Source organism: Rhinolophus hipposideros, assembly GCF_964194185.1.
Source record: "Rhinolophus hipposideros genome assembly, chromosome: 12".
Classification (NCBI taxonomy): domain Eukaryota; kingdom Metazoa; phylum Chordata; class Mammalia; order Chiroptera; family Rhinolophidae; genus Rhinolophus; species Rhinolophus hipposideros.
In genome coordinates this window covers 3,164,760-3,191,246 of record NC_138058.1, presented here as the reverse complement: position 1 = coordinate 3,191,246, position 26,487 = coordinate 3,164,760, and the positions used below count along the sequence as shown (strand labels likewise).

Genomic DNA, 26,487 nt, shown 5'->3' with positions numbered 1-26,487 from the left:
CCTCGTCCAGCTCCTACCTGTCCTTCCACAAAAGTGCATTTGGGTCTGAGTCAGAAAAACCAGTGTTTCCCTCCTGTGTGTCTGCTTTACTAGTTACACGGAACACTTCACTTCTGACACCAGATGTGGGGGGGTTTTCCCACCAAACAACTCTCTGTGACACCAGCTGGATGTCCTACAATTCAACTCAATGCCTGCATCACGACCCCTCCCAACACTTTTACCATTAATTCCTTGAATCAAGTTCCCTCTGCTTTCAATACCCGAAGTGCTTCTGTCTTCCCGACCAGACACAACTCGAACACTGCAGATTTGAGGAACTCATTGTAACTCAAGGAATGGACGATACTTTGAAGAGGAAATAATTCTCAAAGGTTTGGCACCCTTCATAGGCCCCCATTTTTGGTTTCTTCACGTGGAAAGAGAAGCTAATAAGACTAATAATCGTTCTATGGAATGAGATGATGTAACATGTGGGACACAACCCACACCTAATATCTTTAAGTCTTTTTTCCAACCAGTTTAAGCCCCCATTTTTTTCATTGTTCCCAAGAGACAGCCGCCTGAATGTTCAGTCATAAACCAAACTCTTGTGAAAATCGGCACGAGCAAACTAGAAAGAAGCTGAGTTAATTAACCTGCAGAGCGAGTCGTCCTCGGGCAGTCAGCGGCCCTCGCCTAACTCCCTTTCAGTTCCCCACAACAGAACTTTCTAAAGACCCACAGTCGAGTCTGATTTTTAGGATGGGATGGATGAACATGTTTGGCTTCTCTCTCCCGTGTGATTCTAGTTCAGTCCCTGCGACAGCAGGACTTTCGGCGCTGCGGAGACGGCAGGTTGTCAGTAGCCCCATGCATTAGTTATGATGTTTGCTTCTTGGCAGTGCTGGTGGCGTCAGCAGCGGTGTCCGCTAGCAGCCTCTGGGGAGCTGCCGTCTTGAACTGCAAGGTGGCTGTAGACAGACTCCTGGTGCTGGTTAGAAAAAGCAAAGTGGGTTTCTTACATTTAGACTGAATCCAGTCAGCTGTTCAGTGGCTTAGAGTGTGGAACGTGTCTGCCCATCAAGGTAAGAAAAATGTTGCGTTTCTCCTTGGTGCTTGTCTGTAGGCAGCTACACTCTCATGATTTTCAATCAATGTTGGATCCTAGGGTTTTTACAAGTCATTCTGTTGGCATAAGGTGGTGTTGGCTGATTTTCGGCATATTCAAAAGCAGGAGTAATCGCATCCTCCTTTCCTTATGTGTTCAACTCTTTGTTATCTGGAATAGTTCATTTTATAATACATTTTGGTGTTAACATGTTTCATTAAGAGCATTCACATTACTTTGTGTGGGTCATCCATTTAAAAAATAAGAATATAAATCCAATGAAGTAAAATACACTACCGGATCCAACAAATTCTCTGTGTGTGTGATAATTCAGTAGGGTCAGTATGCTGTAGCTCCTCCCCCTTCTCCAAGCACCAGCCACTGTGCACCTGGAAGGTCCCCATTGCTCTGCGGCCTCCCAATCGCTATCAAGATGGTTTCAGCAAAACCAAAAAGACTGTGTTGGAGGACAATCTTTTGCCGGAATCCAAGGTTTATAAGCAACAGCCTCAGGACTTGGTGACACTGTGTCCATCCCCCAGTGCTGGCTATGTCCATGGGTAGGGCCCCATGGAGGGCGCAAAACAGCTGCCAGCAGCTCTGGACGCAGAGTCTGGCTCTTGGAAGCTCAGCCTGAACTGGGCAGACTGGGAAGAGTCTCAGCTCAGCTGCCCTCGAAGCAGTGTTGAGGACAGCGGTTTGGAGGCACATGATGGAGGACGAGTCCTTCAGGAAAAGCCTGTGGGGGAGGAAGGAAGGGAGGCACGAATGTGGCCTACAGGATATGATGCAGGAGGCAGGAGGGCCTGATATGGTGCAGACATCAGCTGTGGTCGGCCCCGAGGGAAGGGAATTGCCCCCAGGGAAAACAGCTCTGCCAGCTGAGAGCGCCCCCTGGGAGGGCAGCTGGGTGCCCTCGGCAGTGCCACTCAGTGCCAGGAGCACAGGCTGGTGGAGGGTCCATGTGTCCCCATAGCATCTGCTCCCTGACGCTCAGCGGGACTCCTCCTGTGTGCCCTGTGGGCACAACCTCCTTTGGGCAATAGGGCTTCAAGACCCACAGCCTGGAAGTGACAGGGAATAGGAGCACAAATCCCCCCGAGGGATTATGGGAAAGGCCACTCCTGTGACCACTGCTAGCTTCTGATGTCAGTGAACAGCACATACCCAGGGGCTGTTTAATGCGTGTCCCCCATCTTGAAGGAATGTCTCATTCCCAGAGGGGTCGTGTCCAGATGGGTGCCTCGGCCAGTCCTGTGCTTCGTGGATGTGCACGAGTGTGTATTTATACACACACATACTCATTCAGTGATACATACATGGGACAAAATACGTAGCTATTTTATGTCACACATACGTATGTAACATCAAGGCCACCCACTAGAACTTAGAAGGCCAAAGGAGCCAGGTGACGAGCATTTTGTCAGGCCAGGATGGAAAACCACCTGTCACAGGAGCTCATCGATGGCCTGGAGGCAGTGGGGCAAGTACTGTCTCCATGTGTCATGTCCAACACACTACCCGACATTTGTTGGCACCCATAGCCTGTGGTAGTGCTGGCTGCTGTTTGTTCTGCAGATATCCTCCCTCTGACCACAGGGACCTGATTTCCACGTAGAACCATCCTTCCCACTAGAGGCCATGTGGCTGGTGGGGCCCATCCCAACACCAGGTATCAGGATGGGCACATGAGCTGCTCCCAGTCATCAGTGCACCCACCCACCCCCGGAGGTTGGTTCTGTTGCCCTACCCCGCTCCCTTCGGTGGGTCAGAGAACCCACCCCCACTGCTGTGACACAAATCCACCTACAACCACAGGTGCCCTCCTCTCAGGAAGCACCTCAGCTAGAGACGTGCCCGCCATGCTGTGCTTGCACATGGGGAGAGGGACTGGGAAGCCCGCAGCTGGCAGCTGACTGCTGTGGGGTGAATGTGCCCCCACATTCACATGTGGGAACCCTAATCTCAGTGTGATGGGATTTGCAGGTGGAGTCTTTGGGAGGTGATTAGGGTAAGATGAGGTCATGAGTGTGGGGCCCCATGATGGGATTAGTGCCCTTATGAAAAGAGGGGGAGACACAGATCGCTGCATCCATAATGTAAGGACACAGCAAGAAAGCGGCTGTCCATAAACCAGGAAGAGGGTTCACCAGACACTGAACCTGCTGGCACCTTGACCTTGGACTTCCAGCCTCCAGACTGTGAGAAATACATGTTTGTTGTTTAGGGCATTCTGTTGTAGCAGCCCGAGGGGACTAAGACATGGGGATACAAAATGCTGGTCCTGGCCCTTAAGGAGCAACTCTGCAATATGGCTTATGCTCCAAGCTCCCCCATATGTAAGGGCAAGACACTGCTTGCCTCCGTCCACTACCTATAGTCTTTGTCCCTTTGGGCTGCTGTAACAGAATGCAATAAGCAACAGACATTTATTTCTCACACCTATGGAGGCTGGACGTCCAAGGTCAAGGCACTGGCAGGTTCAGTGCCTGATTCCTGGATCGTGGACGGTTGTTTTCTCCTCATGACATTACATGGCGGAAGGGGCAAGAGAGCTCTCTGGGGTCTCTTTGATAAAGACCCTAATCACATTCACAAGGGTGCCACTCGCATGACCTCATCACCTCCCAAATGTCTCGCCTTCAATTACTGTCACATTGGGAATGAGGTTTCCACACAGGAATTTTGGGGGGGTACAACATTCAGACCATAGCTTCACGCTCTCCATGACTTGCATCACCCAGACCTGTCTCAGCTCTGTTCCAGGGAGTCCTCGCTAAGAAAGTCATCGCCAGGATTGGTCCTGGCCAGGAGACTCTGGAGTTGGGTCACTCTCCAGCCAGCTGTTCTTAGTGTAAGTGGACTGTTGATAAAAACGTCATCATTTAGCAGAGCAGCTGCTCAACTTTTTCTTGTGGTTATTTGAGACAAGAAACAGCCAGAGGGCAGGCACTCGTGAAATGTCACTGGCTTTTAGAGGCACAGGAGAAAGAGTAAGTAAGGGACAGTAGACTTGTTTGATGTCAGTGAATATCAGATTCTTTGAAGACAGAAAGTGACTGTCTCAGAGCAATCAAATCCCAACTACAGCAAAGGACTCCCGCATGATGTGATCCCTGTCTTCGGAAGCTGGGGTCCACATGGGGACAAAGACAATGCAGGACTTAACTGTACCTCTGTGACCTGCACAGACAAGCAGACGCTGTCTGAGCTCCGGCAGAGAGGCTGGGAACAAGCTTCCAGCTTCCCGGACTCCTTGTTGTTTCATTGAGAGGGTCTGAGAGAAGGGAGTTAAAATGCCCTCTCCACCTTCACGGGACCTTTGTGTGACTGAAGAAGACTCAGGTCCCTGATTTGGCTGAGGTTTTCACAAAGTTGTACTGACAGAGACATATATAGACAACTTAATACTGCTTCTTTGTTGATAACATGCCTTTTCCCTCTGGACAGTTTTTCTTTCTGTGTTTGATTTTCAGCAGTTGGACTGTGTAATGTTTTTAGATGTGGGGTTATTTTATTATAAAAGTATGTTTTTATGTGTTTTCCCCAGCACTGGGTTTCTGATTAGTCCACGTGTTATTTCTCAGCCTGTGCCCAGAATTAACAAACGTCCCTACGAAAATAAACAGTCACTTATATGAAATCGTCGCGAAAGACTCTTCCCTGTGGAACTTTAGTGTCAGGATCATCCTGCCACTAAACGCACTTGCACGCGTTCTAGAATGTGTGTGATTTACCTGACTTTTCTAGATGTTATGGTGGGAAGTCTGACCTGTTGCAATGTATTTTATCCCAACTAGAAAGGCAAGTTCAAGTTTCCTCTTTTCATCTCCATTTGAGGGAAATTTTGAATGAGAGAATAAAACCGAACAAATCACAGAATGTCAGCACTGGAATTTTGTCTGCCCACCCACGTAGTGCCTGAAAGTTCCTGGGACATCCTGGAGTTGTCATCCAGCTTTGCACACTGCCTGGGAAGGAAGTTTATTCCCCCCCAAGTAATCGTGCTCCCAGGATCTCTGAGGATTTTGATTTGAGACACCCATTCAAGCCAGGGGAGGCCCTCCCCCTGCCACACGCTTCATCCCTCATTCTGAGAGGTTCCATAGAGTAGAAGTTAGGAAGATATGTTCCCCAGGTGCATGCTACAGATAATGAGGACCTGAGGCACCCTTCCTAGTGAACTGCTTCCTAATCTGTCTTGTTTCATAGTTTGTGATCCCATCGTCCCTCCTGTCCCTTGGAACCAGTCTCCTGTCTCTTCCCACTTTTCACATTTGCTGCTAAGCCACAACCTCATTTGTGCTTGTAAGTCCTGACAACGACCCCCATTTATCCCTTTAGTGTTTGTAGATTTCTTTCCCACTGTTGGAATAGAACTAGATGAAAGTCAAGTCAGGGAGAAACACGCTTGCATGTCAGTCAGTGTGGCCTGTGACCACGTCACACTTGTGTTCACAGACGGGAAGAGATGGAGTCTTTCCTCCTGGATGACATCGGCTCCATGATTCGGAATGAGGCCATCGAGAGGCTCATCTCACCGATGACGGTCCAGCTTTACCATCTGATCATCTCCACCGAGAGGAGCGACCTGGGCAGTGAGGCCTTCGCCTCTTTGGAGAAGACAGCCGAGGAATTGGCTCAGGCTAGTGAGCAGTTTGTGCAAGTTGCTAAGAGGTAACGATTTCTAAGAATTCCAGCCCTTTACTCTGACCCGTTTGCAGATGCAAAAGAGTAACGAGAGCCTATGACAGTCAAGCCAGGTGGGAAAAATCCATTGATAGAACATAAAGCAAACCTATTAATGTGTTGTTGCTTGGGGTATAACTTCAACATGCAAACATTTCAGGAATAGTTGACTAGTTTCTGACAAAGAAGCAGCCTGTGTCCTATCAAATGCTTTCCAGATTCATTCTTGTTTCAAACGGTTACTTTTTATTATAGAGATAAGAACGTTCAAGGTCATCTAAACATCATTTTCATGTCTGTCATTCAGTGCCCCACACCTGTGTCTTTATTAGTAAACCTGCACACAGAGTATTTCCATATTAAATTCCAGGATTAACGGAAAAGGGCCTAGTCATAACAACAAAACTGAACTCTATAAATGAAAGTTGAATGCTACAATGAAAGTGTTGCCTTTTCACAGCCCCAAAGTTACTGTAGACACTGGAGCTGGATGCCCTGTGCCTGGGTCCCCACTCCACCTCCTACTAGTGGTCTGCGAAGTCCTGGAAGGTGTCTGTGACTCATCAGTCAAGGCACAGGCAGGAACCAAACCCCTCACGGGACTGTCATCGGGACACGAGGAATGAAGCACACAAGTCACTGGCCTGGAGTGTGGGAACGATGAATGATGGCTTCTGGCACACCCTGAAAATAGAAAGGGTCTTATGGGTATTCAGTCTCCTCTGTCATCCAACGGCATTTACCAACCACCTACTCAGGTGTCAGGCACTGTCCTCAGTGCTGAAATTCAGCCATGAGTAGGATGTCCTGGTCCCTGACTCCAGGAGCAGTGCAGGAAACAACAGAAAACATGTGAACAGGGAAAAGCCAAGTACCTAAATAGTAAAGTGAGGAAAGTACAGCCATTTCACTGAAGACATAAAAGTGAATTTTAAAATATGAAAAATACATTAAATTTTACTAATACTCAAGAATTCTTTCACCAAACATCAGCAAACAAAGAAATGAAAATTAAAATGGTTAACATACTGTTTTTCTGCCCCAACATATTGGCAAAGGTTAAAGAATGATGATATCACTCAGTGCTCGCAGAAATGGGTCATCTCATATACTCAGGATAGAAATGGAAATTGGTGTTTCATAGGGTCATTTGATAATACAGGTCTAAGACGTTAGAAATTATTACCCATTGATGCATTAATTCCAACCCTACTAATTTATTCTAAGGAAATACCCTCAGATAGGAGCTATGATATATTTATAAAGACGTTCGCTGTGACATTACTTAAAATTACGGAAAAGTAGAAACAAGCTGAAAGTCCTCATTTAGTAAACGTGCTAGCACCTTATGTTGAAATATAAGACACAAAACAAAATCTTAAAATGCTGTTGAACATTAGTTAATTGGGGAAAATATCGACAGCATTGCTTTACATGGGGAAGCAGGCAATCAAATCAGATTTTTAAGCCAATATAGAGCTAGAACGAACACTGACAAAGCATGCAACCACCATAATCACTGTTCCAGGCAAGGGTCACTGGATACCAAAAGCAGTGAGCCAAAGTTTAATGAGGGGCAGGATAGTTACATTGTCTCACGGTATCTTCCTGCCAAGCATTTATTAATTACAAAGCGGAAAATCATTTTATGGAGGAGAAGCCTGGCAGACGTCACCTTATCCAATGATCAGTAATCAACATTTCTATTATTGGGACAAAACCAACATACGTGTCTGATGATGGGATGCACTGAGAAGGACACAGCACCACTTCCATGAAATCACATCCCAAAACGTGTCAACTCAATCTATTCATGAAACATCAGACAAACGCCAGTAGAGGGACTTCCTACAAATACTGGCTTGTACTCCTCCTGAAATATCAAGGGTCAAGACAGAAAGCCTCAGCAGCTGTCCAGATTTAAAGGAGACTGGGGAGCAGCTGGCCAGTTGGCTCATTTGGTTAGAGTGTGGTGCTGATAACACCAAGGTTGCCGGTTCGATCTCCTGATGGGCCACTGTGAGCTGCGCCCTCCTTAAAAAAAATTAATTAAAAAAAATAAAAAAAGGAGACTGTGGGGGAACATATTTGTCTGCTGGAACAGGTATCACTAACTTACGGACCTAAAACAACGCAAGTTCATTATCTTACAGTTTTGTAGGATAGAAGTTGGTGGGCTTGGCTGCTTCCTCCGTTTTGGGTCTGAGGCCAAAATCAAGGTGTCCAAGGGTCAGGCTGCTACGTGGAGGCTGTGGGAGGAGTTCGCTTCCTGGCTCATCCTGTGCTTGGCCGGACGCAGACCCTTGTGGTTATGGGATTGTGGGCCCTTCCCTTGCTGGCGGTCACCCAGAGGCTGGTCTTTGCCTTGGAGGTTGCCTGCATTCCACCGGCCCCTCCTGCCATCGCAGGTCAAGCTCCTCCCGTGCTTCCAACCCTTCTGAGGTCTCCTTCGCCTTCCTCTTCTGCTGTTAAGGGCTTGTGTGATTACATTGGCTCCAGCTGGATAGTTTAGGGTCCTCTTCCTGTGTCAAGTCAGCTGATTATTAACCTAAATTCCATCTGCAAAGACCCTTTCCAGCAGGACCAGGTTAACATTTGATTGACTGGTGGTGGGGGGGAAGAAGTTTGGGGTGGGAACATCTTTAGAATTGCCCCCCACAGGACTGGAAAATTAAATTTGGTGCATGTTCTCAGATTAGGTACAATTAGCAAAATCTGAACATTGACTTTGGATTAGATAATAGTATTGTATCACTGTTTACTTTCCTGGTTTTGACGATTGTTCTGTGGTCCCCAAAGTAAATGTCCTTTCCACAGGAATCCACATTGAATCATTATGGGGTAAAGCAGCATCATATCTGGAACTTTCTACACACACACACACACACACACATAAACATGCATATGTGCACACACAGACAAACACACATGCACATACATGTACACACAAGCACACACGTAGAGAGGAACAGAGAATAATAAAGCAAATGTGGGAAATGAGAACAATTGGTGAATCTGGTTGAAGGATATTGGAGTTCGTTGTATTATTTTTGCAACTTTTTGGAAACTTTGAAATTTTATAAAAATAAAGTTACAAAAATGTTGTTGAAAAAGAGCCCTGCTCTCATTATCCACAACCGATCCACTCAGCTGTTCAACTGTAGCAAACACATGAAGGGGTTGCAGACTTCACCTGTAGCCACCTGAGAAAGAGAGGGACCAATGCGGGGGGACGGTTTGTGTGCAGTTCTTACTGGTTTTAGCCTGACCCGTCCGTCCGGAAGCTACTGCGCTCCAAGCCCCTAGGTTAGTGCTTTTCTTCCCCACCCCCTTGGTGTTGTTAGGTTATTCGTTTGTAATTGTATTCATGTTCTGTTGCTGCATTGCAAACACCACAAATTCAGCAGGTTAAACACTACCGATTTATTATCTCACAGTGTCTGTAGTCAGGAGTCTGGGCCTGGGTAGCAAGGTCGCTGTTATGGTCTCATCAGGCTGGGTGGTCTGGGTGACCCAGGTGTCGGCTGGGCTGAGACTCACCTGAGGCTCGGGTCCCCATCTAAGCTCACTGGCTGTTGGCAGACTTCAACTCCTTGGGGTCGTAGAACCAAGGCCCTGACACGTGGCCCACTCTACAAGGTGACAATTTACTTCTTCAAGGCCAAGTGAGGTGTCTCTTTGGACCCATTCCCTCCGTTCAGGGCTCACCTGATTAGGTAAGGCCCACCCAACATGATCTGCTTTTGACTAACTCAAGCCAACTGATTGGAGACCTTAACTACATCTGCACACAATCCGCTTTTCCATGAAACATAGCATAATCATAGCATGACATCCATCCGATTCATGGGTCGGACCCACAGTCCAGCAGAGGCCATTGTACAGGGTGTGACATCAGGGGACAAGGACCTTAGGGGCATCTTAGAATGCTGCCAACTACTGTAACTAGTTAGTGCCACTTGGTACTTTCCACATTTCACTTTGGGGATTCCCCCCAAAATATATTTCTATCGTGAAGGGTAGAAGACTACAGATATTGTTGTGCACTTTCATTTTTCTAACTTAACAACATATCCTGGAAATCACACATATTTTTACAGAGATAGCCTTACTTTTTAATATAGTTGCATAATATGCTGTCGTGTGTATGAATGCACCACCCTTATTCAACCACTCTCCTGAGAATGGGCATCTAGCTTATTTCCCGGGTTTGAAATTATAGTCAGTGCTGTAACAAATACTCTGAACTTACGTACTTTCAAATTGCTGGCGATGGTAGGTTTGTGGTAGTGAGATTGCCGGGCTGAAGTGCATTATATATTAAGTAGGTATGAAGTCAGTAGCCATTTGTAGTATATGTTGGGTTATATTATTAACCCACCCAACACACACACACACATATATATCGTTAAGTGATAAAAGTGAAGTGTACAGTGCAGAGTTCTGTTACCAGGTTTATGAATAGTAAAACATATCATGGTTATTAGTCCTCTGTCATATATATTGCAATACATATTGCAGATATCTTCTACCAGTTTACCGTCTGTCTTCTGGCTTTTTAATTTTTTTTTTTTTTTGCCATTCAAAGTTTAAAATGTTTACGTAAATTACCAACGTACTGTTTATTGACTTTGGATTTTTAGTCACAGTTACAAAAATTTCCCCACAGCAAGGTTAAAGAAGAATTCACTCATGTCTTCTTCTAGTACTTGTATGGTTCTGATGTTATGTTTAGAGTCCCTAATCCATTCAGTGTTCAATCGATAGTGGTCTATTTTTTCAGACGACCACTCAGTTGTCCCAATACTATTTATTATAAAGGCAATCTTTACCCAAGTAATTCGAGATGGTACCTTTATGTGGTGTCATTTAAAAAACTGAATACAGTATATTATGTATGCAAATTGTAGTGCTTCTAGATAGAATTGTCTCCTTCTAGAGACACGTTGACAAGACCCACACCCTAATTCTTGTTTTCTTGGCACCATGACATTTCTGAAGTCACAGTGTAGCTACCACTTTTCACATGGCTTTTCAGCCTCTTGGCCTGTATCACTCAGGATTCAGTGCTCTCTGGTATCATAAAATATCTGGGTTTGGTTTTTTTTTGTATTTTATCAATCTTTGTAAGTGTTGTTGGTGAGAAGGTTGGTCTGATTCCCTCATGGCTTGAAGCAGTTTGAGAATGCTTATTATTATGACTCAAATGAGTGATTTGAAAGATGAAGCCAACATTATCATTCAAACCAGAGGTTAGAAGCAGAAAGACATAGAAATCGTGCATAAAAAATAATAAAACTGCAGGATAGATCCAATTTGCAAGTAATGGGGCTTCTAGAAGGAGAAAAATGAAGAGATGCGGGAGAGGCAATAATTGCACAAATAACAAGAAAATCAGTCAGAGCCAATTAATGACCCAAGTCTGTCCATGAAAACGGCCCCCTGGGTTCAGGTGAGGCTGGAGGAAAGGAATACATAAAGCATTTGTTGGTAAATTCCTGAACTCAGGGTTTTCTGACCAAAGCAAAACGAACTACTTACAAAGGAATATCAATTAGCCTGGGCTCAGACAGATGGCCTCAGAGTTCTTGTCTGTGACTCTGGAGGCCAGGCGATGCTGGAATCAAGTCTGTGGGCTGCTAAGGGGGCCGGCCTGCTGCCAAGAATGGACCAACAGGAGCTCACCATCCAGCGGACCATGGGGAGAACACAAATGCAGATGTGCCCCAACTCAAGAAACCAAGAAAATTATGGGTCAACAACTCCAGAGACCTCGAGAGAAGGGCCGATGAAGAAGAAAAGAACGTCGGAAAGGGCCATAGTGTAGGAGCCTGACATGATTACAAGTCATGTCCTTGAAAGAGAAGATGTCAGGCCAAGGGAGACAAGCGTAGCTTCAAGTTAAAAACATCAAACCACTCAGCCAAATCTAAAGGCAGCGAGGGAAGACTGGAAAACGTCCCAAAACTCTCCAGGAAAAGAGGAGAGTGGGGCAGTCCCTTAGGGGACTGACTTCCCTGTGGGACGCACCTTGTGCTCAAGGTCATATAGGACACGGCCAGTCAACTGCCTGAATGCTACACGCTCCAAGCTCAGTGCACACATACAGCCCTGAACCTTGACAGCTGTGTTTCTCCACCCTCCTTTGAATACTGAGAAATAAGAAAACCCAGGACATCAGGCTGCGCGAGTGAGGGCTCCTGCTCGGGGGCTGAGCAGCTGCACGATGTACATTGTCATATTTATAGACCGAGCAGCCTGAGGGTCAACTGTAGCAGACGAGCAAATGCTCCACAGGGACCAAAGGAAAATAAGGGGAAGAGACAGCTGTCCAGTGTCCTTCTCCCCCAGTGTTTCAGCATTTTGCCATGCTGGGCTGTCTGGGGGTGTGTGAAGCGGCATACAGGGAGCTCAGGACATTTCACATGAAAGCAGCTGCGACTAAATTGAAAAACACACTCTTTGGGGCACTGAAATTGGCTGCCACTTGTAAGGGACCAAAAGCTGTGAGGACCTTGTCAGCGATTGCTGGAGCTGGCACTGCGGTGTCCTCCCAGCCCACAGTTCCAAAGGCACAGCTCTCAGCCTTATTTGAAAAGAACAACTATTATAACGACAGGGCCGGAGGGAGTGGGACTTTTCTCGTTTCGTGTGGTTAGGGGCTGTTATTGAAAGAGGTATGTTTGCAGTCACATGAACAAAACTGTTGCTGTGACATCTGGGCTCATGGAAACTGATTTTTGTTAAGAAAAACCTCTCCTCTGACAACATGTATTGAAATGAAGTGCTAGGTACTTCTTCCCTACAAAACGAGGCTTTCTTTTTTTAAATAGTAATTACACATGTTTATCTCAGATAAAGGAGAAAACTTCAAAAGGGAATATAGCACATTTAAAATGCCAAGATAGAACCCCAGTTTAACGACTCTTCGTCAGGATACACAATCCTCTGTATAGATGACCACAGAATTGAAAAATGAGATCTTGCCATACATGCTAGTCCATGATTTGGTTTTGTTTACTCAACACTACATCTTGGAGATGCTTCTGTCATAAAAATATACCATGTCACCTTCTGAAAAAAAATCAAACAATCTCTTTTTCTTTTCGTTTAATTAAAGTTTATTGGGGTGACAATTGTTACTAAAATTACATAGATTTCAGGTGTACAATTCTGTATTATATCATCTATAAATCTCATTGTGTGTTCACCACCCAAAGTCAGTTCTCCTTCCATCACCATATATTTGATCCCCCCTTACCCTCATCTCCCACCCCCACCCCCCTTACCCTCTGGTAACCACTAAACTATTGTCTGTGTCTATGAGTTTTTGTTTCTCATTTGTTTCTCTTGTTCTTTTGTTGTTTTTGGTTTATATACCACATATCAGTGAAATCATAGGGTTCTCTGCTTTTTCTGCCTGATTTATTTCGCTTAGCATTGTAATCTCAAGACCCATCCATGTTGTCACAAATGGTCCTATTTCATCTTTTCTTACTGATGAATAGTATTCCATTGTGTATATATACCACAACTTCTTTATCCATTCATCTATCGAAGGATGCTTTGGTTGTTTCCATGTCTTGGCCACTGTAAATAAAGCTGCAATGAACATTGGAGCACATGTGTCCTTATGTATAAATGTTTTGAGATTTTTGGGGTAGATACCCAGGAGAGGGATTGCTGGGTCACATGGTAATTCTATTCTTAATTTTTTGAGGAACCTCCACACTGCCTTCCATAGCGGCTGCACCAATCTGCATTCCCACCAACAGTGTATGAGGGTTCCTTTTTCTCCACAGCCTCTCCAACACTTACTATTTGTCCTGTTGATGATAGCCATTCTGACTGGGGTGAGGTGATATCTCATTGTGGTTTTTATTTGCATTTCTCTGATGATTAGTGATGTTGAGCATTTTTTCATATGTCTATTTGCCATTTGTAAGTCCTCTTTGGAGAAACGTCTCTTAGGTCCTCTGCCCATTTTTCAATTGGATTGTTTTTTTTTGTTGTTGTTGAGTTGCATGAGTTCCTTGTATGTTTTGGATATTAGCCCCTTATCGAAGGCACTGTTTGCAAAAATCTTCTCCCATTCAGTTGGTTGCCTCTTTATTTTGTCGATGGTTTCTTTTGCTGTGCAGAAGCTTTTAAGTTTGATATAGTCCCATTCATTTATTTTAGCTTTTACTTCCCTTGTCTTTGGAGTCAAATTCATAAAATGCTCTTTGAACCCAAGCTTCATAGTTTAGTACCTATGTTTTCTTCAATGTAGTTTATTGTTTCAGGTCTTATGCTTAAGTCTTTGATCCATTTTGAATTAATTTTGTACATGGTGACAGCAGTTCAGCTTCATTTTGTTGCATGTGGCTTTCCAATTCTCCCAGCACCATTTATTGAAGAGGCTGTCTTTTCTCTACTGTATGTTTTTTGTTTCTTTGTCAAAAATTATCTGTCCATATTTATGTGGTTTTATTTCTGGGTTCTCAATTGTATTCCATTGGCCTATGTGTCTGTTTTTCTGCCAATACCATGCTGTTTTGATTATTGTTGCCCTGTAGTACAAGCTAAAGTCAGGGAGTGCAATACCTCCAGTATTGTTCTTTTTTCTTAAGAGTGCTTTGGCTATTCGGGGTCTTTTGTGGTTCCAAACAAATCTGATGATTTTTTGTTCTGTTTCTTTAAAAAATGCCATTGGGATTTTGATGGGGATTGCATTAAATCTGTATATTGCTTTGGGTAATATGGCCATTTTAACAATGTTGATTCTTCCAATCCATGAGCACAGAATGTCTTTCCATTTCTTTGTGTCTTCTTCAATTTCTTTAAAAAATGTTTTATAGTTTTCAGCATATAGGTCTTTCACATCCTTGGTTAAGTTTATTCCTAGGTATTTTATTCTTTTTGCTGCAATTGCAAAAGGAATTGTTTCTTTTATTTCTTTTTCTGAGATTTCATTGTTAGTATATAGGAATGCAATGGCCTTTTGTACATTGATTTTGTAGCTGGCAACTTTACTGTATTTGTTGATTATTTCTAACAGCTTTTTGGTGGAGTCTTTATGGTTTTCTATATATAGCATCATGTCATCTGCAAAGAGTGATAATTTAACTTCTTCATTCCCAATTTGGGTGGCTTTTATTTCTTTCTCTTGCCTGATTGCTCTGTTAAGGACTTCCAACACTATGTTGAAAAGCAGAGGTGATAGAGGACAGCCCTGTCGTGTTCCTGAACGTAGAGCAAAGGGCTTCAGTTTTTCACTGTTAATTATGAGATTAGCTGAGGGTTTGTCATGTATGGCCTTTAAGGTATTTTCCTTCCATACCTATTTTATTCAGTGTCTTAATCATAAATGGATGTTGTATCTTGTCAAATGCTTTTTCTGCGTCAATTGATATAATCATATGATTTTTGTCCTTTATTTTGTTTATGTGATGTATCACATTGATGGATTTGTGGATATTGAACCATCCTTGTGTCACTGGGATGAACCCCACTTGGTCATGATAAATAATCTTTTTAATGCATTGCTGCATTTGATTTGCTAATATTTGGTTTAGGATTATTGCATCTGTATTCATGAGAGATATTGGTCTGTAGTTCTCTTTTTTTTGTGTTGACCTTACCAGGTTTTGGTACCAGGGTACTGTTGGCCTCATAAAATGAGTTAGGGAGTACTATCTCTTCTTCAATTTTTTGGAAGAGTTCAAGCAGGATTGGTATTAGATCCTGTTTGAAGGTTTGGTAGAATTCACTAGTGAAGCCATCTGGTCCAGGACTTTTGATTTTGGGAAGGTATTTGATGACTGATTCAATTTCTTTACTGGTGATCAGTCTGTTTAGATTTTCCAATTCTTCATGGTTCAGCCTAGGAAGGCTATATGTTTCTAAGAACTTGTCCATTTCTTCTAAGTTATTGAATTTGGTGGCATGTAGTCCTTCATAGTATTCTTGGATGATCCTTTGTATTTCTGTGGTGTCCGTAATAACTTCCCCTTTTTCATTTCTGATTTTGTTAATTAGTGTCTTCTCTCTTTTTATCTTAGTGAGTCTAGCCAAGGGTTTGTCAATTTTGTTAATCTTTTCAAAGAACCAGCTCTTTGTCACATTAATTTGTTCTATTGTCTTTTTGTTCTCTATTTTATTTAGTTCTGCTCTGATTTTTGTTATTTCCTTTCTTCTGCTGAACTTGGGTTTCAATTTTTCTTCTTTTTCTAGTTCTTTAAAGTATAATGTGAGGTTATTTTGGGTTTTTTTTTCTTGTTTCTTGAGATAGGCCTGTAATGATATAAATTTCCCTCGTAAAACTGCTTTCACTGCATCCCAAAAATTTTGGTAGAATGTATTTTCATTTGTTTCTATGTATCTTTTGATCTCTTCTCTAATTTCTTTTTGACCCAGTCGTTCTTTAAATGTATGTTGTTTAATATCCATGTATTTGTGGTTTTTCCTGCTTTCTTTTTGCAGTTGATATCCAATTTCAAAGCCTTGTGATCAGAGAATATGATTGGTATGATTTCAGTCTTCTTAAATTTGCTGAGGGTAGTTTTATGTCCCAATATATGGTTATCCTTGAGAATGTTCCATGTACACTAGAAAAAATGTATAGTCTGATGTTTTAGGATGAAGTGCTCTATAAGTATCAATTATGTCCATTTCATCTAATGTGTCATTTAGGGCTGCTGTTTCATTATTTATTTTCTGTTTGGATGATCTATCCATAGCTGTCAATGATGTATTTAAGTCCCCTAGTTTAATTGTGTTTTGGTCAATTTCTCCCTTTTGGTCTGTTAGTAGTTGCTTGGTATATTTTGGTGCTCCCTGATTGGGGGCATAAATATTGATGACTGTTACGTCTTCTTGTTGTACAGTCGCCTTTACCATTATGAAATGTCCATCTTTGTCTTTTGTTACCTATTTCACACTGAAGTCTGTTTCATCTGATATCAGTATAATTACCGCTGATTTTCTCTGTATACAATTTGCTTGGAGTGTCAATTTCCACATTTTCACTTTGAGTCTATGCTTGTCCTTGTAGCTGAGGTGTGTCTCTTGGAGACAGCATATGGTTGGGTTTAGTTTTGTGATACAATCTGCTACTCTGTGCCTTTTGATTGGTGAGATCAGTCCATTTACATTTAGGGTGATTATTGATATGTGGGGATTTCCTATCATTCTATCTTTAGTTTTCTGGTAAGGCTGTGTCTCCATTGTTTCTTTGCCTTTTTGTTGTTGTCTATTATTTCTGTGTGGTGGTATTCTATGATTTTCCCTTCTGTTTCGTCTTTTATTACAGTATATATATCTATATATCTATATCTATATCATCTATCTATATCTATATCTGTATATCAGTTCTGGATTTTCTTTGAGTGGTTACCATTAAGTTTATGTAAACAAAAGTTTGATATTTAGAGTATTCCATTTTCTTCAGCACGCTTACTTTCTCCATTCCTATATTCAGTTCAGGCCTTTACTCTCCCACTTTTTATGTTTTGGTTGCCACAAATTGTCCCTGTTGATGGTGGTCTAATAGCCTCCTTTAGTATTTCTTGTAATGCAGGTCGTGTATTAGGAAATTTTCTCAGCTTCTGTACATCTGGAAAGGTCTTTATTCATCCTTCATGTCTAATGGATATATCTTTGCTGGATATATTATTCTTGGCTCATAATTTCTCTCTTTCAATAGTTTGAATATTTGGTTCCATTCCCTCCTGGCTTGTAGTTTCTGCTGAGAAATCTGATGATAATCAATGGGCTTTCCTTTGTAGGTTACCGTTCTCGTTTCCCTGGCTGCTTTGAGGATTCTTTCTTTGTCGTTGATTTCAGATAGCTTCAATACAATGTGCATTGGAGAAGGCCTGTTGGGGTTGAGGTAATTAGGTGTTCTATTTGCTTCTTGGATTTGAGGATCAAGTTCTTTCCACAAGTTTGGGAAGTTCTCATCGACTATTTGTTTGAGTATACTCTCTGTTCCCTTCTCTCTTTCTTCTCCTTCTGGTATGCCCATTATTGTTATATTGCTCTTTCTGATGGACTCAGAAAGTTTTTGTAGAGTTCTTTCATTTCTTTTAAGTCTCAAGTCTCTTTCTTCTTCCATCCATGTCATTTCCTGGTTTCTATCTTCGATGTCACTGATTCTTTCCTCCATCTGGTCAACTCTACTGCCTAGGTTGGCTATTTCATTCTTCATTTCTTCTATTGAGTTCTTAATCTTTAGTAATTCTATTTGATTCTTTTAAAAAATTTCGATCTCTTTAATAAAATGTTCATGTTGTTGTTTGATTGTGTTTCTGAGTTCATTAAACTGCCTTTCTGTGTTTTCTTGCATTTCGTTGAGTTTTTTCTGAACTGCAATCTTGAATTCTGTATCATTTAAGTCACATATTTCCATATCTTTAAGTTCCTTTTCTGGAGACTTTTCACTTTCTTTCTGAGCTGTCTTGTTGCCTTGGTTATTTATGGCAATTAACGATTTGTTATTTCTCCTCCTAGTCATCTACAGGAATGGGTTCTGCAACAGGTTGATAGGAAAAGGTCTTTCTTTTGTTTTTCAGTACGTGTTGGTAGAATGTTTTATTTTCTCTCTGATTGCAGTCTTTTTTTGCTCTCACACTGTAGTGTTATGTTTTCTCTGCACTTTTTCAGCTTCTCACACAATTGGGGGATTCCCTGGGAGACGGACTTCTCCTCTGTTAATAGTTTGCCTGGGTCACAGGGTGCAGTGTCATGTGGTTATGCAGAGAACTTTTGAAGTTCCAAAGCTCTTCCTGCACCAGATTCAGAGCCCATGTGTTTCAGTAGTTCTGTTTCTTCCTGCAGGGATCCACCCAGATAGGTGGGGACAGGGGCGGGGTGAGTTGTGAGAATTGGCCCAGAGCAATGGCGGCGACCACCACCACAGCTGGTCCTGCTTCCACAGCTCCCTCCCCTTTGCCAGAACTAGTTGGGCTGCGAATCTCTGTCTGCGGACCACAGTTCTCAGAACTGCAAATATTCTGTTCTTTTGATCTGACACTGCTACTGTTCAGCTTCTAGCACTGGGCCGGGGGGGGGGGGGGGGGCGGGACGAGCTCTGGGAGGGTAGGGAAGGGGCGGCTAGTCTCAATGCCTAAGGCTCTAAGGCTTCCGTTCTCTGCTGAGCAGTGAGGGCTTAAATCACCGTTTGCAGTCTTCTTCCCTCAGTCTTTTCTCCGAGGTCTCTGCTGTGAGCATTGGGTTCAGCTGTGTTATATGCTGCCCCCTCAGCCATGTGGGCTATAAGCGGAGCCCTAGCAGTCAAAGTTCTTTCCTCTCCCGCAGCTGCGGTAGTTCCGGGATGCAGCGATCTCGGAGCACTGAGCCAGGTCTGCGTCCTGCGCCTGCAGGGCTCTGTCTCTGCACTTCTCCCTTCCCTCCTCCCCTGCTCATGCGATTTGCCCACCTGGAGGTGAATTCTGTCGTGAGCCTCTTCGTCTTGCCTGTCTGCTGTGCAGGGACTCCTTTGTGGAGTTATAATTGTTCAATTTGTTGTAATTTCTAGGGGAGATTTCCAGATGCTCATGTCACTCTGCCATTTTGATGACATCCCCAATTTATTTTCAACTACAGTTAACACACAATGTTACTTTAGTTCCACGTGTGCAGCATAGTGGTAAGACATTCATATAATTTATGAAGGCCGCCCACCCATAAGTGTAGTCCCCACCTGGCACCATACACAGTTATTACGATATTATTGACTGTATTCCCTATGAAATGCTGTCATCACATCCCCGTGACTTCTTTTAAGGTGGAGGGGATTAAGACCCATGTCACCACTTTAATGGCTGCAGGTGCTCTGTAACTTCTTTGGACCATCAGTTCCTGATGGGTCTGTTTCTTTGCTGTAACACTGCATGTGGGTAAATGCTAACTGAGAACATGTCTGCAGGTTGGCTGGGGACTCTGAGGAGGAGTGGCTCCAGGTGGAAGTGGGGCCTGTGGCCGACTCTCTCATCACGTCTGGGAGGAACATCACGCTGGTAGCTCAGAAGCTCCATCTCCAGCCGGAATGTCAGAGCCACCGGGAGGAGCTGGTGACCACAGCTCAGCAGATCCTGCTGGCTACCACGAAGGTGAGGCTGATGTCAGCTGGCTGGCTGGTGGGGCTGGGCAGAGAGCTTGTTGCTGGGAGGCCTGGATGGGGCATGCTACTCCCACAGTGGACACCAGCCCCAGAGAGAGAAGCCTGCTTGTGTTTCTGCCGAGATCACAGGCACAGAGAGCATTACCAATTGAGTAAATGCTACATGTGGAAAGTGCCTTAGGGAGCCGGGTAGACATACCGAGTTAGGGTCAGTGACCTTAACTCATGTGGAGCCCCAGGCCCACACATCCACCAATCCCAAATGAGAGGGTATCCCTGAGGGGTTCATTTCCCACCCTGCCCGTGGCCAGGACCTACGGGAGAAGCTACAGAAATTGCTGCAGCCCTCAGCCTGTTTGGCAAACCTGCTCCAGGAGGAAAGCTGTGCTCGTTGGCCTATTGCTGAGGGGACAGTGGGGCCAGGGCAGCCCCGCAACCTCCGTGTCCCCTGCTCTGCATCTAGACGTGCTGCCACCTGGCACCACATCATGCACCCTGTTAGATTCTATGTGTTGTACATATCAAATATCAGCAATGTGCATCGTTAAACCTTCAGCACTGTGGGTGACTTGCGGGAGCATTTGTAACTTAACAGATCTGCACTGGAGGAAGATGCAAATGGGGAGGTGAGAGAGGCAGAGCCCAGGGTATGGGCACTGCTGACCTGAGGAAAGGGCAAAAAGTGTCGGCTCTTGGAAATGGTTGGGTGCCAGCTCTGTGGCAGGGGCAGGACAGGGCCCAGAGGGGCCATCAGGCTAGGAGTTTTCTCAGGGGCATCTCGCCCACCCCCTGCTCCCACCATCCCCATCCAAACACTGAGCCCTTCCAGAACACCTTCTCCGGTTATGTGCCCGTCCCACGCGGACGTTGCCAGCCCGCACTAACCTGGAGATGGACACTCAACCCACGCTGGACCCCACAGGAGCTGTAGCTCGAGTTCAGGAGGCAGTTACTGCAAACGTCTTCCCTAAAGGACACTCCTAGGTGACTTTTTGGGGGGAGATGGGGGTGAGTTGAGATTCCATTTTCTTCAGTGTTGGGATGTTCGGACCTTCATTTGCAAAACGGGGCGGGGGTAGGGGAGAGCGCTGTCGCTCCGACACATGGGGGCCTTTTCAAGCGTATCCCCCACTGTCCTCACAGGTGCTGCTCCTGGAGGACGCTGCAGCGGCGAGGACCACGGCGCGGGCGGCTGGCCGGTGCCTGACCTGCCTGGACGCGCTGGAGGCCGCGGGCACGCGCTCGCCCCGAGGCCCGTGGGCCGACCTGGCCGGCGCGCTGCTGCGCCTGGGCACCCTGGGCGCGCGCGGCCCCCCCGGGCGGCTGCTGCGGGAGCGGGTCCCCGCGCTGCTGGCCGCCGCCCGCGCCCACCCCCAGCGCCGGCGCCGCCTCTTGGCTCTGGCCCGGGAGGTCCTGGGCGAGCTGCTGGCGCAGCTGGAGCCCGGCCCCCTGGCGCCCCCGACCCCCGCGCGCGGCGCGCTGCCTCGGCACCTGCGGCAGCTGCACGCGCTGCTGGCGGCGCCCGGGCCGGAGCGCCTGCCCGGCCGGCTGGACTCGCTGCTGGCCGCCGTGCTCGGGCCCTGCATGCGCCTGGCGGTGGGCGCCGCGCCGCCCGAGAGGCTGCGCCTGGTGGCCCGCTGCTGCCGGCTGCTCGAGCTGCGGGGGCTGCGGCCCGGGGGGCCCGGGGAGGAGCGCGCGGCGCTGCGGGCGGCCGCCGAGGCCCTGTCCCGGGGGGTGCGCGCCGGGCTGCTGCGCCAGATCCTGCGCGCCTTCTCCGACATGCACACTCCGCTGCGGAAGCTGGTCCGGGCCGCCTCCGCCACGCCGCCAGTCAGCTCCCCGCGCCACGGCGAGGCCGCGCCGGACAGCCTGCGGCTTCTCCTTGCGGATTTCCACGACCAGGCCACGCGGATGCTGCGGGTGGCCCACTTGGTCTTGATTTGCTGTCCCCAACAACAAACCGGCAGAGACTTGGAGGCCACCATGGCAGGCCTCTGGGGGCTTGTGGTGACAGTGCAGCAGCTTTTCTCACGGGGCCCGCAGGGGGCCGGTCTGGCCTGGAGCCCTGCCGCCCTGCACACCCTGCTGCAGACCTGGGCCGCGGCCGCCGAACGCCTGCTGGCATGTTTCGACGGTGTTCTCTGCATTCCTGAGTTCCTAAGCGTATCCATTGAGGAAATGGCCAAGCACACGAACTTCTTTTCCTGCGCCCTGAGGAGTGGGGACAGCAGAGGCTTTTCCAGGCTGGTAGCGTATGTGCAGGGCCGGGCCACACACATAGTGCAGGTGATGAGCAGGTACGTGGCCCAAGATCGAGACCCCATCTTCCGAAACGGCCTGAGGGTCTTGATCTGGCAGCTGGATCAAGCCTCCTTGGCCCTGGGTGCGGCCGCGGAGCGCTGCGAGGGTGGACACTGGGCTCCGGACACAGAGGCCTGTCTGGCCGCAGCGAACCATCTCATCTATGCAGCTCAGAGCCTCCGAGAGGGACTGGATGGCACTAACCACCCTGACCTCCTCAGCCCCCTTCGGGACCACGTCCAGATGTTTGACATGTCTAACACACAGCCTTATTCCCTTCTCCTCAGCCGCCAGGACGCCCCAGTTCCACCCCAGAGGCGGCGTGGGTCGGGGAAAACGGACCCAGGCACTTGCTATCCCCCGAGGGACCATCTTTCCGGTCCCTTGGTTCCTGACTCCTGTACACAGAGTTGGGGGCCTCCACTCCCCGCCTCCGGCAAGCTCACCCTCACTGTAGAGAGCAGTGGCCACCAGGCAGTGGCCTCAGCTGGCACCAACCCGCAAGAGCAGGGTGCAGCTATGGATACAGCTCAAGAGTCCCCGGCAGGGGAGGGACCACTGGGGCCGCAGAGGGAGACTGGCCTCCGAGAAATCCCAACAGCAGCACCTTCCGTTACTGACCTAGCAGGGGAGATGGCACAGTGCACAGCCGCTGCAGCCAACCGGGTTCTGGAAGTGTCTCTCCAGCTGTCTGAGAGAACCGGGGACACCAGGCAGGGTTTGGTAGCCATGGCTGGTGACTGGTACCCTCTGTGTCAACAGCTATTTTGTTACAGCCCAGCAGCTGACCTTCCAGGGAGCACGGCTGTGTTCATGGAGCTTCAGCAGAATTTAGTTTCAATGGTTCAACTAGCAGCCAAAAGTGGGCCTGTGGATTTCAGTGAGAAGGACCCTGACTCAACTGGGTACCCAGAAGCACTTTCGCAAATGCAAAGCCATCTGGAGGTGGCAGAAAGCCATGCTAAAGAGCTGCTGAACAAGGTCCGCGCCTCTGGTGGCCTTCATGCCCGCAGACTATGGGAGGAGAGCTTCGAGGACAGGTGCCTTCTGTGGTCAGTGGCTGTCCGAGAGCTGCTGCAGGGCCTGGAGAGGCTCAGCGGGAGACAAGGGCTGTTCCTGCGGTCCCTGCGACAGGCTGTGAAGGGTCAGCAGGGGCTGCAGGGGGCCCTGGCTCAGATGGCAGATGTGTCCCAGAGGCTACAGGAGGCGGCCAGGCTGTCTGGCCTCCTGTGTGGGGATGAGCAGGTGAGGGCTGAGCTCTCCTTCCTGTGCAGGGAGGTCCATGTGCTCACAGATGCTCTGCGGGACGTGGCGCAGGCCCTGGCGCCCTCCCCCAGGCCGTCCCCCAGCCTGTCCACGCGCTTCCAACTTCTCTGCCTGGAGCTCACCCTCCGAGCCAAGGCCCTGACTGGCCACCTCAGCAGCATCAATGCAGACTATGGACAGGCCCTCCAAGATGCCTTCTGCCCAAGGTGCTCTGTCTGCAAAGACCCCCAGGCTACAGGCCTGAAGCCCCCCAGGCCAGAAAGCTCCCTGCAGAGAATGGTGTCTGGTATTGAAGCTGTGCAGGAGATGGTGGCGGGAGGCCAGGGGTCTGGGCCCTGCCCAGCAGACCTTTCTGTGGCCCTGGACAGCATCCTTGTCCTCACCAAGGAGGTGGCCCAGAGGGTCCCCATGCTCCGAGAACACCCAGAGGACGGGGGGATGTACATGCCGGACTGGCTGCAGTGGGAGTGGGCAGCCAAGGCCCACCACGCCGTGGCTCAGCTCCAGGCCTGGCAAGGTGGCCACACGGAGGCCTGTAGACTCCTGGCCGGCTGCCTGAAGCCCAGTGACGGACAGGACCTTGCCCCGCCCCAGCTCCACCGCCGGGAGGGGGCCTCAGGAGCGGCTGCGGCGGGCAGTGTGGATTCTCAGGGTGCCACCCCAGGGAACTCAGCGGGGACCTGCACTGCCGGTCCAGATGTTCCCGGGACAACCGCAGCACACCTGGACGTGGTAGCACAGTCGCATCTGCTCTCCTCCCCGTCCTCAGCCCTCTTTCTAGTAACCAAAGCCCCCTGCCCAGTTCCCGGGGAAGCTGTGTTGGGGGCCACGTGTGAAAGCCTGCTCTGGCAGGCAGCCTGTGAGAGCCCAGGCTCGGGAGTCAGACCTCCTAGGCTGCCAGCCATGGTGTGCAGCTCCGACACCGCACAGAAGCTTTGCAGCTATTTTATACTCACGATTCTAGTCGAGAAAATGGGAATCTGATAGTTTCCTGGCGGAGGGTAAATGAAAGCATCCACATAAAATACCAGCCCTTGCCTGGCACATAGTGAGTGCCTTGTCAGTGGGGCCGTGATCACTGACTTCCAGCTGGAAGTGGTTCCCCTGCCGTGACCGACAGCTCAGGCCACCTTGAGCTCCGTGATGGTACCGTCCTGCTCTGCTCAGGGTTCTTTTGTTTGCAAGTGGCAGGGATCCAAGTAGAATCAGCAAAAGAAAGATTGGTTGGAAGGGTGCTGGGTCTGTTGAGTACCCTCCACACACAGGGCACCAGGCAGGACAGCTGGGCAACGTGCAGCCCCAACACCTGACTTACTTGCATGGGTGGTGAGCAGAGGGAGACCCAGTGGGTGCAGTGCCCGAGAAGTTCCCTAGCAGATGGCTCAGCCAGCGTTTGGGGCACAAACTCATCTGTCCCCTTTGTGACCTTATGCTTGGTGTCCCAGACCCTCCAAACCCATATAGGGCAGCTGCTCTTGTAAGCACCTGAGCTCTGCAGGCCCGGGGTGCCTGGCCTGACCCCACATGTGGCTGCTTGTCTGAGGAGTAAGTGACAACACTAGACACAGCTGATCAGCAGGGGGGTGGAAGGACAGAAGCCACAGGCAGGTGTGTCCTCGCCCGGAGCAGCTACCCTTTGATTTCCATTCCTCTCCTGCTGAAACACCTGCTACATTCAATATTTACATATATTTACAGCCTCGGACCAAACAAGATCGTGAACTTAACTCCCTATTTAGATAGAGTTCAATGACTAAACTGTGACTGCGTGCTTTTCCCACAGCTGCATCTCTCCCATCCAGGTGTTAGTATGCTTTGTGGGGTGCCAGGGTAGATGTGGGGTGGCGAGGAGGTTCCTGCACCATGCTCTCCTCCTCTGCCTACATGGGGCACAGCCCCTCCCCCAGGAGCTCGGGATCCGGCCGGTGAGGCAGAGCGTGGTCAAGGCCACTCCTGACAGTTGTCACTGGAATTACCACCAAGAGGAGGACAGCTTGTGTGGGTGTCCGAGTCTGGAGGAGGCTCAGGGAGGGTCCCGCAGGCCCCTACATGACAAGGATGGCTCTCTTCTCACAAGACAATATACCCGAGTTAATAGGGGAACTCTCTACCGTTCACAGCAGAACTGCCATGTCCTTTCGTGTAGGAGGTGGAAGTGTTGGGGTTCCCACAGGCGGGACATTCAGGGGTCCTGATTTCAGAATCTACCATTTCTTCCTTCTCCCAGGTGAGGCCTGAAAATTCACGGAGGGAAAGGATTTGTGACATTGCAACTATCCTGTGTTCTGAGTATGCCCGGTCTTGTCCCACTTTATGCAAATTCTCGATGGATGGACCAGGGTGACGGGGATGCACTGTTTCCTGTTTGCATCATCTTCCTGTCTATTTGGAGAAGATGCTGAGAGTGGACAGCACGCTGGGAGCCAGGAAACCCTCCTGCTCCCTGCTCTTCTTTAAAACACGACAGAAAGGCCACTAACTGCCCTCGCAATTGAAAGTTCTAAGGCGAGGCGTCTCATTAGCTCTGTCTTCCTCCCACAGCACAGGCCCGGCGGCACCCCTCCCCAGCTCCCCAGCGGCCCAGCCTGGCCACTCACCGAGCTGGACCAGCTTCTTGCGGAGGATGGCAGTGCAGACAGTGGGGACAGAATCACCCAGATGATCCGGCAGATGGCCGAGGACGTGTTCCTGATGGCTCAGAGTTTGAACAGCAGAGGACGTGGCTTGGTACCTGGCCTTCAGAGGGCTGGAGCGGTGGGCGGATGGGTGCCCAGCGGCTGTTGGGACCGATGGCCATGCTCGGCGCCCAGCCCTTAGTGTTTTCACATGCTCTCCTCTTTCTCTGCCTGGTGCGTCACACACACCAGTCACTTCACGTCTCCCCGCCCTCCTCTTTGGGGCTTAATCACTACGGTTTTGTCTTATTCCACCAGCGGAGATTAGTTCGCAGAAGCTGCAATTTCGTAAAAGCGAGGACTCGTCTGTATCCCAGGAGAGTGGACTGAGGGGGCCACTTCCGTATCTCAAAATCCCCAAG

At 47.9% G+C, this 26,487-nt stretch overlaps 1 protein-coding gene across 1 annotated transcript in view; it reads left to right on the top strand.

Moving 5' to 3' along the window:
- The window catches only part of LOC308505746 (uncharacterized protein), a gene marked incomplete at its 5' end in the record, with an annotated part of 38,040 nt that overhangs the window by 3,062 nt on the left and 8,491 nt on the right, over positions 1–26,487 (top strand). Inside the window, 5 exons of the mRNA XM_081068426.1 lie at positions 1,463–1,650; positions 5,552–5,767; positions 19,689–19,872; positions 21,027–24,182; positions 25,992–26,177. Of these exons, the coding sequence (XP_080924552.1) occupies positions 1,463–1,650; positions 5,552–5,767; positions 19,689–19,872; positions 21,027–24,182; positions 25,992–26,177 (3,930 nt within the window). The remainder of the gene's footprint in view (positions 1–1,462; positions 1,651–5,551; positions 5,768–19,688; positions 19,873–21,026; positions 24,183–25,991; positions 26,178–26,487) is intronic.